The following is a 15,047-nucleotide window of genomic DNA, read 5'->3' on the forward strand; positions in this document are numbered from 1 at the left end:
CGAGCTGTCTCCGCCCTCCCCGGAACAGCCTTGTTTGTAACCCGATATGATGTCATGATCGTTGGCTGTTGCCGGGTTTTTCAAAAAACAATTTTTGGAAGGTGGAGGGGGGGGTGCTGAAGCTCCATCTTTGTAAGGGGCAAATAATCACGTTATTAAAAAAAAAGGGGGGACGCCCGAGACGCGGCGAAATTGCTCATTTCTGAGTGAACGCAGGGGCTGCCGTGCAATTTTCACCGCGGCGTCTTTACTACAGTACGGGGGAAGTGTTTCACCCGCACAGCGAAATCAGTGACAGTTTAATGACCCCCCCGCACTGAACCGAACCCAACTGTATTCACTTTCTGCATGTACAGCTGTCAGCTGTCTGTCCGACCGAACATATCAAGTGTTTTTTTATATATATATATAAACAGGACAAAAAAAACCGAGCAGGGGTTTTGAAGGAAGGTGTATGCAGGTGTATACATCTGTCCATCTACAGCATGTTATAGGCAGTATATGAGAAAACTATCAATCACACAAGGTGACAATCATCTTTTTTTTCCTCTGACCTCAGCTAATGAAACAGCTTTTTAATTGCAATTCATTCTCTCACAGATGAAACAAAACCCGGACACTCCAATTCTAAGGGGATTTTTAGCTCAGTGATCGATTTCATATTAAAGTTCAGTAAGATCCGTCCGTTCTCGCTGTTTCAGAACCACGAAGTCAGTTTTTGTGCTGAACTGCTAAAAGTAAAACCATTTTCGTTTTAGGGATTGGAAATGCTGTACCTGTACAATCAGCGCGACTATTTTTCTGGGAACAGCTCTGGCCACCTCCTCCTGAGATTCTGACAGCTCTGTCCTGAAATTTCAGTCAGGTGCAGGAAATATGACATGAAGTGGTTTAATTGACCCAGGACAGAGTTCTTCACAAACATGGAAAGAGAACTGAGCTACAGTGTACAAGTGCAACTGGAGTAAGATATTGGAGTAGCCAAGATAGGAAAGAGTTGGAGTGGAGCCTACCAATAACTAATACCACAGTGAAAATAAGTAGTTTGTTAGATTGCATGGGATTAATGCTAAAAGCTGAAAAGCAGTAAATGTATTAGATTCAGGTTATAGATGAAGCTCTATGAATTATTTTTGCCTAACTGGCACTGAGGCATTATTTTTTAAATGTGCCATTTCCTATAATCTCTAAGGCTTAGTGGTATCTTCCCAACTGTACCATTACTAAAGAAATCACAGGCGTTATCTGTGTTATCTAGCGGATGACATAAAAATGTACATATGACATTGATTGATATGGTCCCTCAAAGTGCAAATTCTTACAACACTGATTCAGCTATAAGCTATAAGACAGAATGCCCAGAGTATGTGCTACTGTATCACCAAACACCCATGTGAAGTGCAGGTGAGATAGCCTCTTCCAAGAAACTTCTTCGATTGCCAATATAAAAATGGCAGCAGCTGCAAAGCACAAAGATGGACCAAAATCCTTGTCTAAAAACAACTTTTACATCCGATACAGACATTCAAAACTAGAATAACTCCAAGCTAGTGTCTACAGCTTTATCTTCTACCATGGTAAACCTACAAACTTCTAAAATCCCCCAATCACTTCTCAAGATGTGGCTAGTAAAATCTCAAGTCTTTAAACTTTGATCTGAAGTTTAATTACCTTGTGCCAGTTGCTTCTTTGGGAAGAATGCTAAAGAGAACAGTTTTCAAATATTTATTAGTGCCTTGTCCTTACATAGCATGGATACAGTAAAGCACCAGTCAATATTTTTTCCACATTTTTGCTGAATGTTTTTTCCCCTCAAAAAGATTAATATTTGTGCAACAAATATGTTGTAATTCTGAAACTAAATTACAGTTATGTACAATTTACTCTGCATACTAAATCCGTCCACATCCTCCTTCAGCCAATACAGAAATGCTCTAACACTGCTTGCAGGTTTACACTGGTTTTGGTTGAAGAAGCTATAAAGTTTTCTCTAAAGCTGATGTTTCCTGTAATGCTGTGAGGAAACACAGCAGGGATCCCAAACCAACATCCACAAAGTGTTCCCAAACACATCTTCCAAGACTGTCTTTCCGAAGTGAAAAACATTTACAGCAAAACCGTAACAAAACCTCAATAAAAATTACAAACTCCCAGGATGCAGCAAATCTTTTCAGTAGTCCACAGAATCCATCCTCACGGTTGTCAGAATTCTTCTGAGAAATTTCAAAAAGCTATCCTGAGACTGCAAAGTGTTCCTTTCAGGGCTATAGCGTTAAGAGACTTGCCAGTCTCTGCCCCATTAAAACACCCGGTCAAACTCAGTCTGGTTGGTGGTGGCAGGGTTCCTGCTCTGATTGGCAGGCTGCTGGGGCATGTGGCCCCTTCTCCTGGGTGGGGCAAGGTACTCAAACATGGACTGGTTGTGCGTGGAGAGCATGTTCTTGAGGTCGGAGGGCATAGGGTCGGACCAGAAGAAATCGTGGTTGAGGGCGTCGTCGCTGTCGATCCGCTGGGCCGGATCAAGGACCAAGAGCTTGTCGATCAAGTCCAGAGCATAGGGGTCCTTCACATAAGCCTTCAGCCGGTCTTTCACTTTCCTCTTCTGTCCCTTGGGCAGCTCCAGCTTCTGGTAAAGCTCGTACTTCTTGTCAACACCAGGCCACACCTACAAGATGAAAAAAAAAAGTTTCTGATCATCCATCTGATTACTAATCGCTTTATCCAATACAGGGTCTGGATGGACACCAGTCCATACAGAACTCACACCATGGGGACTAGACTCCTCTACCACCAGGGTGCAGCCCATCTCAGTGGGGAGGAGAAGTGATTGATGACACCAGTTCACGGATGGGGATTATTAGGAGGCAATGATTGGTAAAGGCCAATGGGAAGTTTGGTCAGGTCAGCAGTGTTAACAATTAACACTCTTTTTGAGAAACGTCCTGGGATCTTTAATGACCAAGGAGAGTCAGGACCTCAGTTTTACGACTCATCCGAACGACATGGGGATACTATACTGTAAAAAAAAAAAGCCCAATCACTATACTGGGACATTAGGACCCACACAGTACCCCTACTGGCCCCACTAACACCTTCACGCTTTCCCAGGAGGTCTCCCATCCAGGTACTGACCAGGCTCACTGCTGAGCTCCAGTGGGCTGCCAGCTGGGAGTGGCAGGGTGATATTGCTGCTGGCATGTCTTTGGACCACGAGAGGAAACCCACACAAACATGGGGAAAAATACGTTTCCGTCAACAGCAAAAGAAAATGCTAAACCCCACCAAGAACAAGCCTATTCCTGGAGATCTCACCTCAGCTGTAATGGAGCCACAGAGCTGGCTGATGAGGGTGAGCTGGTGCTGCTCGGTGTTGCCCTGCATGATAGGGCTACGGGTCCACATCTCTGCCATGATGCAGCCTGCACCCCACAGGTCAATAGGGGGGCCATAGTCTCTTTCCCCTGTTGAGAAGAAAACAATCCTTCAACTGAGTGAAATTCGGGTTCTGCGCCAAGACAAGTTCAATTCAAAAGACCCCGTCTGTAAGACTCCGGGTCTGATAAATGAAAAGAGTGGATTTGTAATTTGTAAATTCCAAAGCGCACGCAGAGCTCACAAGTAAGGGTACGAGTCGGCAAAACCGTCTCAAATAAGTATTTCTTTGGGATTAAAAGAGATGTATCCACCAGCCTGCTTGTTTACAGTGTCACAGGGCCACTTCACATCAGGACGTTTTGTTGCCTCGTTCTGAATCGCAGAACATGGCGCTGTGCATACCTGGAAATTTAGTCAATTTGGTGATGTAGATTGGAGATTTTACTGGGTACAAGTTACTCGTATTGTGGTTTGAAATGCACTCATCAAGGCTGATTCTAAGTCTGAAATATATAAATAGCTCTGTGTTTCCCCTTTAAGACGGGCCAGTATATCACCATAGGAAACGACATCCAGGGCTGCCGTTTCGGTGATCTGACATGATCTTAAATACTTACCCAGCAGTAACTCCGGGGGGCGGTACCAAAGCGTCACGACCCGATTGGTGTAGCGATTCCCCTGGCTATTCTTGGCGAGGCTAAAGGCACGTGCCAGGCCGAAATCGGCCAGCTTCAGGACCCCATCCCTCGTGATGAGCACGTTGGCTGCTTTCATGTCGCGATGCAGAATCTAAAAAAAGCAGAAGGGTGTGAGGAAATATGACATGAAGTGGTTTAATTGACCCAGGACAGAGCTCTTCACAAACATGGAAAGAGAACTGAGCTACGATACAGTGTACAAGTGCAACTGGAGTAAGATATTGGAGTAGCCAAGATAGGAAAGAGTTGGAGTGGAGCCTACCAATAACTAATACCACAGTGAAAATAAGTAGTTTGTTAGATTGCATGGGATTAATGCTTAAAGCTGAAAAGCAGTAAATGTATTAGATTCAGGTTATAGATGAAGCTCTATGAATTATTTTTGCCTAACTGGCACTGAGGCATTATTTTTTAAATGTGCCATTTCCTATAATCTCCAAGGCTTGGTGGTATCTTCCCAACTGTACCATTACTAAAGAAATCACAGGCGTTATCTGTGTTATCTAGCGGATGACATAAAAATGTACATATGACATTGATTGATATGGTCCCTCAAAGTGCAAATTCTTACAACACTGATTCAGCTATAAGCTATAAGACAGAATGCCCAGAGTATGTGCTACTGTATCACCAAACACCCATGTGAAGTGCAGGTGAGATAGCCTCTTCCAAGAAACTTCTTCGATTGCCAATATAAAAATGGCAGAAGGGTGTGAGGACATGGAGCCAAAATAAGAAGCAAAACTCCGGATTTATGTACACAAAACGTATTTATACCATAGTCTGGGCATTCTGTCTTACAACTGAATCAGTGTATCACTATCTGAGGCCACTCAGTCCTAGTCATCTCTCAGCATGTGCTTCACTCTCCTATCAAGTGGAATTGAGGGTGGAGAACTAGTGAGAACAGCATACCAGCTTCAAGTTTTATTGTCCTTAAGTAATCTTGTGTCGCTACAAATTCCCCGATAATAAAGGGTGAAACGGTTTACAAACAAGATCTGGGATTCTTAGAAAGGGATAGATTAAGTGAATGTTCAGTACTCAAGGTGGTGCATTTTTAAAATATTAATATTAAGAGATTAAGATATATACTTGGAAAACAAGTACATTACAAGCAAAACAACAGAAACCAACATATAAACCCTTTAACATGCAACGTTTTGAATTTTGAATGCAAAGTGTCTGATGCATAACCAAGAGGGAAACAATTCAATGTTTTGTAAGTGCTAATGTAAAAACAAAACATTTCACAGAAGTCCATAACTATTTAATAAATGTTTAGAAAGGAAATGGTTTAAAAACAAAACAAACAACAGTTCTTACCTTATTTCGGTGAATGTAATATAAACCATTTAGCAACATCTGCATGACTTTTTTGATTTCAGCCAAAGTAAACTTGACGTTGGCATTACTGAGTAACCCAGCCAAGTCGTGTTCACAGAAGTCAAACACCAAGTAGATGCTGCCTTTGTATCGATTGTACTGGGTGGCTGGAATTAAAAAAAATAACTTTAATTTTCTTTTTATTGAATCAGCACATTCATTCAAAAATACTATATTCTTAGATATTCAGTATTTCTATAACAATATAATTTATATAGCCAATTACGTTTGTTTACTACAACATCTATATATTAATAATCAAACTATTTTAGGTTATGCTATACATGAGGTAACACGTAAGGGTTATTTTCATGCAAAATGTCAAAAGAAAATAATGTTTTGGTTGTTCTTAACAGCTTTACATCCTTTTAACAACTGAAAAATGTTCACTTTTATTTTCTACTCTTTAATAAAATCCCTTTACGTATTTGCTCGTGTCCTATAAAAATGTACATGACGAGTCTCTGAGGACTTACCTTTTGTTCTGCAGATCTCAATCAAATTCACTACATTCTCGTGTTTTAACAGCTGGAGGATCTTAATCTCTCTCAGGGCTGTAATTGGAAACTGAAGAAGAACGGGACAGTGAGTCACACCTGTAGCTACCTGCACTTCTACTTTTCAAGATTAAATGAATAGAAAATGCTGCTTAAAAATGGGAGCCAATGAGATTTGTTCACTATGTTATAAAGTTATATATTTGTACAATATCGTAATACAGAAGCACGGACGACCAAAACAGCAGAATGACAGCATCAAATTAAAAGACAGGAAGGAAGAGTACACACTAGTTTTTCCATCTGCCTCTCTCTTTGCGGTTTTTTTTGTCTGGTCACCACAATCTGCTCAGTTACAGCAAAGAAAGGAAAAGACGATTCTTACCCCTTCTTTCTCATTTTCCATCAAAACCTTCTTCAAGGCCACCTTCTTTCCAGTCTGCCTGTGCTTGGCTTTAAAGACCTCCCTGTGGACACAACACAAAACCTGCATCAAAAATCAACAAAATGCACGTCAAGTCTCCAACACTGGGAAGCCCAACCGATTTTAACATTTCGTATTACACACCGACTACGATAATCTTTCAATAAAAATACAATATAAAATAAAATAAGACATTACCATCTTTCTTACACCCAAAGAAGGCTCCACAGCCATGATATTTGTTTATTATTTTACCAAATCAGAACATGTTCCCCATATCGTGTGTGGAGTGGAACTTTTTTATTCAGCTGCAGTGGCTATCAAACTTATTCACCTCCCCTGGACTTTCTTACATTTTATTGCATTACAATATGGAATCAGAATGTATTTAACTGTGAGCTTTTACACATACGGGGCTTTTTAAAATAAGCTTGGACAAATCCAAGAAAAATATCCCATCGTTATTGTTGATCAGGCGTTAGATGGCGACTGGACTGCTACACGCCCGAGCACATCAAAATAATAATAATAATAATAATAATAATAATAATAATAATAAACTTTATTTTATATAGCACCTTTAAAGGTGGCTTCTCAAAGCGCTTTACAGGATGACAACAACAATAAATAAAAAGAATATACATGATAAAACACAATTACAATATACAGAGGAGACCGTGGATGGTGGTACTAAGAAAAGCAGAGGGGTGAAGTATGGAACCAGTTCAGCAAAGGCTCTTCTAAAGAAGAAGGTTTTGAGTCTGGATTTGAAGGAGTTTAGAGAAGGTGACTCTCTGATATTTTGAATTTTGGACATACTGCAGTTTGCTCAGAGTAGATTTAGACACCCCAGCGAGTAGAGCATTACAGTAGTCAATTCGAGAGAACACAAACGTGTCGATCAGCTTTTCAGCCACAGTTAGTGATAGCACAGGGCAAAGTCGAGCGAGATTTCTCAGGTGAGAAAAAGATGTTTTGACAATATGCTGCACATGTGGGTCGAAACAATACTTTGGCGGAAACGCTGAATGACGTACGAGCAAAACAAACTTACCCAAAGGTTCCCTGTCCAATCTTGGCGAGCTTTTCATACTTGGAAAACTCATCGCAGAAGGGGAACTCGACACCATCATAATACTTCGACATCATCGCTGTCTCCCGCTCGGCCCTGAGAGAGACAAGGGAGACACGGAGCTCAGCCATCACCCACACGCTAGCGAGAGATAACCCTCCTTCAGGCCTCAGATCTGCGTGATCATACCCGGGAATTAACCGAATTTCACCTCCAACGGAAAATTGTATTAAAGCGTTTAATCTTCGCAAAATAAAAACGTCCTTACTTGTCACCACCTCCCGATGTCCCTGCTCTATCACGCTGCATCCCGAGAGCTGCGGTACGCCTTTCCGCTGCCCTGTAGCGACTGTGCGTTGCACCGCTGCGCAGAACGCGTTTACGGCAGTGGTTTCCCTGCACACTTCCGGTTGGTTGCCATAGCACGGGGCCTCGAGCTCAACCCGTGGGGGGTCTATCGTCTTCTGATTGGTGAATCGGTGCCGTATGACTACACAGACGGGAAGTGCTGAAAACCGGAAAGCTGAAATGTAAGTGGGTGCTGGAACTGTCAATCAACCGAGGAACCGGTTACGCAAATCCTTTATTAGCAATTACTCATTTACAGCCAGAACGGCGCAGTCAATTTATTGTTCATATCTTATTAAGGTAAAAAGTAAATGTTAAAAATTGTAATGCCCTCCTTATTCAGGTATGACACGCAGCAGGGAAATTAAAGGAGGCCAGGTTGTGCAAAACCAAAACACAGCTGAGCCCGGACACCGTGGTGAGCTTCTCTACTGTGATGAACGGTGCCATGGGATGTAGTGGTTTTTAAGTGCAAAATAAATAAGTTACAGTGTCCTGTTCCAGTCAGTATATCCCTTGAAATCTGTTGCCGCTAGGAAACCTAATGGGATCTTTCATGACCAAGTAGTCGGGACCTCAGTTTAAATTCTTGCCCGAAGGACGGCGCTGTTACATGAAGCATTGTATACATGAGCACTATTTTTTATTTACATTTTATGTTTTGTATACAAAAAAAGGGAAATACAAGCATGTACATATACACACGTGTTGCAACACGACCGCACAAAGACAACGTCAAATGAACGAAGCAGAACAAACCACATCAATATGAAGATTACGTTAGGGGGTCACATTACATAAATTTATATGCTAGGAAATTTCTGTAAACCAGTTATCCAAGGGTATTTTTACATAGGTTTTAAAGAATTGTCTTTGAAGCACATAGAACTTTTACGCACTCTGTATGTAAACGTTTTCCAACATGAGAACGACATTTAACATTATACGAACTGTTGTTTTTTTTCCAGAACCCCATGAGCACACGATCACTAATCGAGGCACTGGTTCAGAATTAGTGGTTCAGAGGAAAGGTCGCCGTCTACTGGTGGCAGTTGGACACTAGTGAACTTTTACAGCATGAAATCTCATCCCAGTACTGAGCAAGACCAGCCGTTCTCAGCTTCTGACTTCCTACTGCGGGAACTGACTAGACGATCAGAGTGGAAAAACAGACCCTATACATGTATGATTTTTAAAGTTATTTTATAAAAAAAATATTCTACATATACAACGGTGCCCCCTTTTACTGTACATGTAAAGCGTTTTGTGTTCTTTTGAGATGAACGGTGCTATAAACCTCAAGAAAATATTATTAATTATTATAGTCCATGTCATGGTCAATATTATAGTACAGACTCAACTGAACAGCCATAGAATTGGAGCAGAGAGAAACACAAAGCTTCTGAAAGGGCAAAATAACCCTCGGGGAGTTAATTAAATAAAATTAATTAAAGGTGAATTCAAGTAATTTAAAATAGTATGGGTATGATTACATCCTGTCTTATAGTCAATGGACTATTTTGTATTGTGTGTTGGAATATCATGCATGTGACTTACTTTTAAAATACCTAGTAACAGATTTGTTTAAAATACGATAACTCTAAATCATTCACAGAGTAAATTCCGTGTTGCATGAAGAGACCATGAGAAGTGTCAAGAGTTTGATTGGGCCTTTGGAGGTGTGAACCCTCCCTTGGTACATTAGCAGTTGTATTTGTATTTTAACGAGCCTTGTCTGGGGAACCTGTTTTCCTCCAGCTTTTGGCTTCTGAATTTCTACAACTGAGCACAAGTCCACCTATATTTTGTGACACTGGAGATCATGAGCTTTCTCACTGCTTTATATTGCTCCAGGAAATAATTGACAGTTAAATAAATGGCATTAAATCAGAAGGTTGAAGAAATAAGAGCATTATGACAATACCAATTTGTGATCTATTGTATAACGGTAGATCACGTTAGCAGAATGATTTCAGCGTTGGTCTCCATTTAGATTTACAGTACTGCTCACTTTGTTTTCCAGTTTGTGAAATTCACAATTCACGCTCTTTTGCTGCACTTTCATATAGAGTAGCCGGGCTTCGGCACTGCAGGTGATAAGTGCTCAATAACCTCTGCACATATGGATCTGGGGGGTTGTTATCCTTATAGAGAAATGTGTTCATCCCTCCACAGTTTACACTAATGAGATTCACCAGTCAAACTGTTAAGCAGATTTAGCTTGTTGTTTTCGTGCTAACTTTCTCAATTTCCTTTAAGGAAGAAATCCTTGACTGAGAGGGTATCTGTATTCCTGCCCAAGAGCCAGCAGGATATCTAATCAGATTACAATCACAGTCTACTCTGGAATTTAAACAAAGAGGAGATTTTTTGTTTTGCCCTTTTAACAATATATTCTGTTTATTTTTCCTCTCTGTCATTTGTCACTAAGATGATTAGGTGTCTGATCTTCCTCCCCTCTGAACAGTAAATCCTCACTGATCCTGCTATCCTGTTAGGACAAGTGCCCAAAGGGCCTGCCCACTGCGCCTATTGTCTGTCCCACATCTAAGGCTCTTGATGTGGGCTAATCGCATTTGTTTGCTATATGTGTCAGAGAATGTTGTAACACCCAAAAGACTTCAAGGTCCTTTGCAGACTGTGATCAGCGCACAAGGAAAAACAAAAGGCTTGAAGATGCTAATTGGCGCCTGCAACTGTGGCACCCCGTGTGTCTTCAGCTCACCCACATGACGCCAAGACTGAGCAATTTCCAACACCCAGTGCCCGAGGGGAACATTGTCCACTGTTCATTACTGTTCATTAAGATGTTAATGCACATCTTCCACCTGTGTGCCATTCACTTGCGGGTGTCTCCTCCGCACGTTCCAACCTGTGAATCGTGCGAGGCGGCTCTCTTCTCCGCCTGTGCGAACGGTGAAAGACTGGGCAGGACCGTGCGCTCTCTTGTAGATTCCCGTGCGCCGTTTCGCTTTTCTGTTCGTCCGGATGAGAGAGTGGTTCTGCCAGGTGAGAGGCGAGAAGAGGAGGATCGCGTCGTATGGCCTCTGTAACGCTGCAGGCAAAGCATCAGAGTGCAAGGAAAAACAGTCTGCTCTTGAAAATTATTCCACACGCTAGTGCTAACCCCAAAGTGGAGCTTCCACCATTAAGGAGCACTATACACTTTGGCCTATAATATCTTTCACTAGCCTGGCCTTCTGTCATTGAAACTGGCGTTTGGATAATGAAAATGCTCACAGCTCCACAGATTGCCCAGAGATTCCCACACTCTGTGGCAGTATCTTTGCTATAGTAATACTCTGCAGTGGACGCAAGTCTACGCCATTTCTAGAACTGTCAGTGCACTGTCCATGTGTGTGGCGTATGGTGGTGTTCTTGCAACCACTGTTACGTTCTCTTGGGACCCCTTTACATCTTTCTCGGGTAAGATCAATTCAATATATGTTCAGTATTGCTGCCTTCACAGCCCAAGAGCACTTTCACAAATCGTTACCCGGGTGAACCACTAGGAGGCACTCTCTCCTCAGGACCACAGTTTCTAAACCAGTTTCACATTGAGGTGACTGGAGACACTGTACACTAGTAGGTTCCATACTTCACATGAGATGTTAAAACTAGTCCTAACTAAGTGGTCATTAAAGTTCACATGGTATTTTTTGAACGAGTTTGGGTGTTAACCCTGGTGCCCTGGCTAAATTGCACTAAAGTCTTGTACAATCTGGCCTTCCTGAAGTTTCCCTGTATTCATCTGGGGAAGTGCTTTCTTATGTCTCCACGTGTAAAGCATTTTGTGATCTGCTGAGATGAACAACACTGCATAAATATAAGACATTTTATCCATTATTGTAGCAGATGTCGTTAGTATAGTACAGGGTCAACTGAACAAACATTAGACCTGGAGCAGAGAAAATCACAAAGCTCCCAAATGGGAAAAATAAATCTCAGGGAGTTCAAGCCCTAACGGTTAATTAAACTAATTTAAAACAGAATGGTAATGATTACTTCCTGTCTGATAAGCAATAGGCTATTTGTAGTGTGTTGGAATTATTGTTTGAAATCCGTAGTGACAGAGTTTGCTTTTTTAAAAATACATTTGATTGAAATAGTTTACAGATTCAGTTTTGTGTTACAGGCAGTGTCATGGCAAGGGCTTGGCTGGGCCTTGTGAGGTGTGAAAAGCACTCCCTCCCCCGGCTCCCTCTTGCATTTGCATCTTAACAGTGCTTTGTTTGGGGACCAGTGTGCCCCCTGGTGTGCCCGTCTCCATCCAGTTTCGGCTCTGAAACTGTGAATGTCTGACCGTTCACAGGGGCTGATTAGAACAGAATGCCTCATTGTCTTCTCCCTGCAGGCTTTGCGCAAGGCCCACAGTTTTTTTCATCTTCCCTTTGCAGTGGAAAGTCCCCACTTACTAACGTTTCTCTTCGTCCTTTTCCCTAAGGCCTGCAGGGGTCTTCCCCTAGGTCTCCCTGACTCCCCACTTCGGGTTTTCTAGATTGTTCCATAATGGATGCCAGAAGCCAAAGCAGAAACTGTGTTTTTCTGTTCACTCCTGTGACTTCCACCCCGTTGTCATTCCCTGATAGGTCAGCGCTGTCCTGCCTTGCAGAAAATGGACAGTGTTGTCCCTAGGGGCATCAGAACCCCAATCTGATGAAGGAGTGGAACCTGTGCTTGACCAGGCTCTGTGGTGCCTGGCATAGGTTGTAGAAGAAGATAAGTCAAGATCACTTTATTGGCCATATACAATTTCTTGTATAAGGAATTTGTCTTTTCGCATACCCCAACTTGCTCTCCACGAGACACACAGACAGGGAGAGAAGCTTGGGGTCAGAGCGCAGGGTCAGCCATTTATATGGCGCCCCTGGAGTAGTTGGAGTTAAGGGCCTTGCTCAGGGGCCCAACGGAGTAGGATTCCTCTGCTGGCCATGGGATTCAAACCAGCAACCTTCCAGCCACAGGCGCAGATCCTTAGCCACAGAGCCACAACACCACTCCAGTCCAACTTCAGGAGGAAGTGGGGTACATCTCTCCCCCCTTCTGCTTAGCACACCTAATGTACTGTCACTTACTTGTAATTTCCTCCCCCAGACAAAGATGAACACCATTCGCTTTAGCTCTAGTCTGAGTTTGGACAGTAGAAGGTGCATCTTTGCCAGGAACACCAAAGCTGGCAGGATGTACAGAGCATCAGACCTTCTGGGGCTGCGCTCCTGTCTTTTCAGGGTCCAAAGAACTTCATTTTGGACTTCTAGCAATTGAGCCCGGAGCCTGAGTCCCAGGAGAATTGGTCCATAACCTGCAGCGATCTTAGGAAGGCTATTGTATCATTTATGTAGAAAATAAGAAAGTGAGGTTTGCCTGCGTGATGATGAAATTAACTCTTATTAAACCAGTCTGAAAGAACCTCTGCTGTTTTTGACCTAACAACAACTTAATATTAACTAAGAAAAGCTTTGACCGGCACAAACTGAAAGAAACCAGATTTCATCTGACTCAGTTTGGTAGTCCATAGGTAATCGATCCTAGGATATTGTACAACTCTTACTTAAAGGACACCAAAGTATAAGCTTCACCTGCATGGCTGGGCAGCTTGTTTAATACTCCTACAGCTCCTCTGCCTCCACTTTCACTGTAAACACACTTCCAAGTAGTTCCCACTTGTGTCTCCTGGTTTACGGCAAACTGTTCATTCTGAAGCAACCCAGTAGGTCGACTTGGTCAGCACCTTTGAGAATTTTGAATATCAGGTCCCCTCATAGTCTTCTCTGTTCAAGGCTGAAATAACCATTCATCATAACAGTCAGTGAAGCCTTTTGTAATATTCAAGTAACTGAAGACGTGGCGCTTATGTGAGAATCATCAATTATCTTAAATTCACCAGATACTGCTCTTTCTGTGCTGACTCTGTGCTGTGGCTGTCGGAGGCAGTGTTTTTTTGGTTTTGTTCCATGTTTGTCATTAACTGCAGCCCATCAGAGCGACACCAGTCTGTGAAAAATAGTAAAAGGTGAAATGGTTTTGAACGTGCAGATGTGGGGGGTGCCTGCATTTATAGATGAAGCCCCTCGCCTTTATGGACTTTCACTCGCAGGGGGCAGGTGTAGGTAGGGAATTATGGAATGAAAGTGCTAGCATCAATCACGACGGCAAAGGTCCCCAGTCAGAGAGCCCTAGACAAACAAACAGAGGATCTGGGGGAGGGAAAGAGAGGTCAGAGGAGAATGAAACCAACCCCAGATTGCTTGTTATTCCAGGGAAGATAACCACAAACCCTGGAGACCCCCAGAGAAGGTAGCAGGGGGAGCAGATAATGGAGCCAACAGATCATACCTAAAAAAAAAACTTCTGGTATTTTTAAGTGAAATTTCTGTCATTTTTGCCTACTTGCTCCAGTTTCAGCAAACTGGAATTGTTATGCCTTCGAAGTTGTTTTGTTAGTCTCAGTCCAGACAAGAATACAATTTTTGGTTTGCATAAAAAAAGTATCTTGTCATGTGTTTTCAACTGATCAACTTAGAGCAGATGGAAGCATTGTTTTTCTTTGGATATTTGGCCAAATGTAAGTCACGTTCAGTAAAACAAGCATTTCAACCACCAGAACTAAATGAAACTGTGTCTTCTTCGATCTGCTACTTCAATAAAAAAAAAATATTTCTTCTGTCCGTTTTCCAAATGTTTCATCCTTTGCGGGATCAAGGGGGAGCCAGAGCCTATCCCATCAGGCATTGCCTTGACGTGGCACAGTAGTTGAGCACTATTGTACACTTTCCTGGAAGAGTCCACAGTTACTTTCCACTGCCCAGAGTCGAACACCTTCCTCTTTGTCACCTTTTGCATACTGTAAATACCTGCACCTATTTTTAAAAAATGATTGCATGTATTTCTTCTGCTAATTATTTTATTAATGTTGCTCTGACGGTTTGAAATTTGGTTACAATATGGTGCAAAGAAGAAATTTCATGCCACTCACAGCTAGTTTTGTTTAAAAACAGTGAGATGTGGCTTTATCTTTTTGTGGGTTTTGTGTTCTACATCAGGGCTACTCAGCATGCAGTCCTGGTGATCTTAATTATTTCACTGATAATCAGCAGGCTGAGTAGTTCTGGTTGTGCTGCAGTAGAGTGCTTTGCTAGGATTGCATGCTGAATCACTGTAGTATTATTCTAAATCCATCTATGTCTTGATTAAACAATGGTAAGGAATTATTCTGTAAAGTATTAACCCAGAAGACTTGAAAACAG

General features: G+C 42.1%; 1 protein-coding gene across 1 annotated transcript; it reads right to left on the bottom strand.

The window, feature by feature from the left end:
* Window positions 1-1,712: 1,712 nt before the first annotated feature.
* On the bottom strand, window positions 1,713-7,822 carry cdk9 (cyclin dependent kinase 9). The gene is made up of 8 exons (XM_088940704.1): window positions 7,721-7,822; window positions 7,435-7,548; window positions 6,342-6,423; window positions 5,936-6,026; window positions 5,400-5,566; window positions 3,993-4,164; window positions 3,313-3,461; window positions 1,713-2,665 (listed from the first exon to the last, which is right to left on the bottom strand). The coding sequence occupies exons 1-8, from the start codon at window positions 7,759-7,761 to the stop codon at window positions 2,300-2,302; spliced, it is 1,182 nt and encodes a 393-aa protein (XP_088796830.1). The 5' UTR covers window positions 7,762-7,822; the 3' UTR covers window positions 1,713-2,299.
* Window positions 7,823-15,047: the final 7,225 nt, after the last annotated feature.

This window comes from Atractosteus spatula, chromosome 23 (genome assembly GCF_055471065.1).
Source record: "Atractosteus spatula isolate fAtrSpa1 chromosome 23, fAtrSpa1.hap1, whole genome shotgun sequence".
In the NCBI taxonomy this organism is placed as follows: domain Eukaryota; kingdom Metazoa; phylum Chordata; class Actinopteri; order Semionotiformes; family Lepisosteidae; genus Atractosteus; species Atractosteus spatula.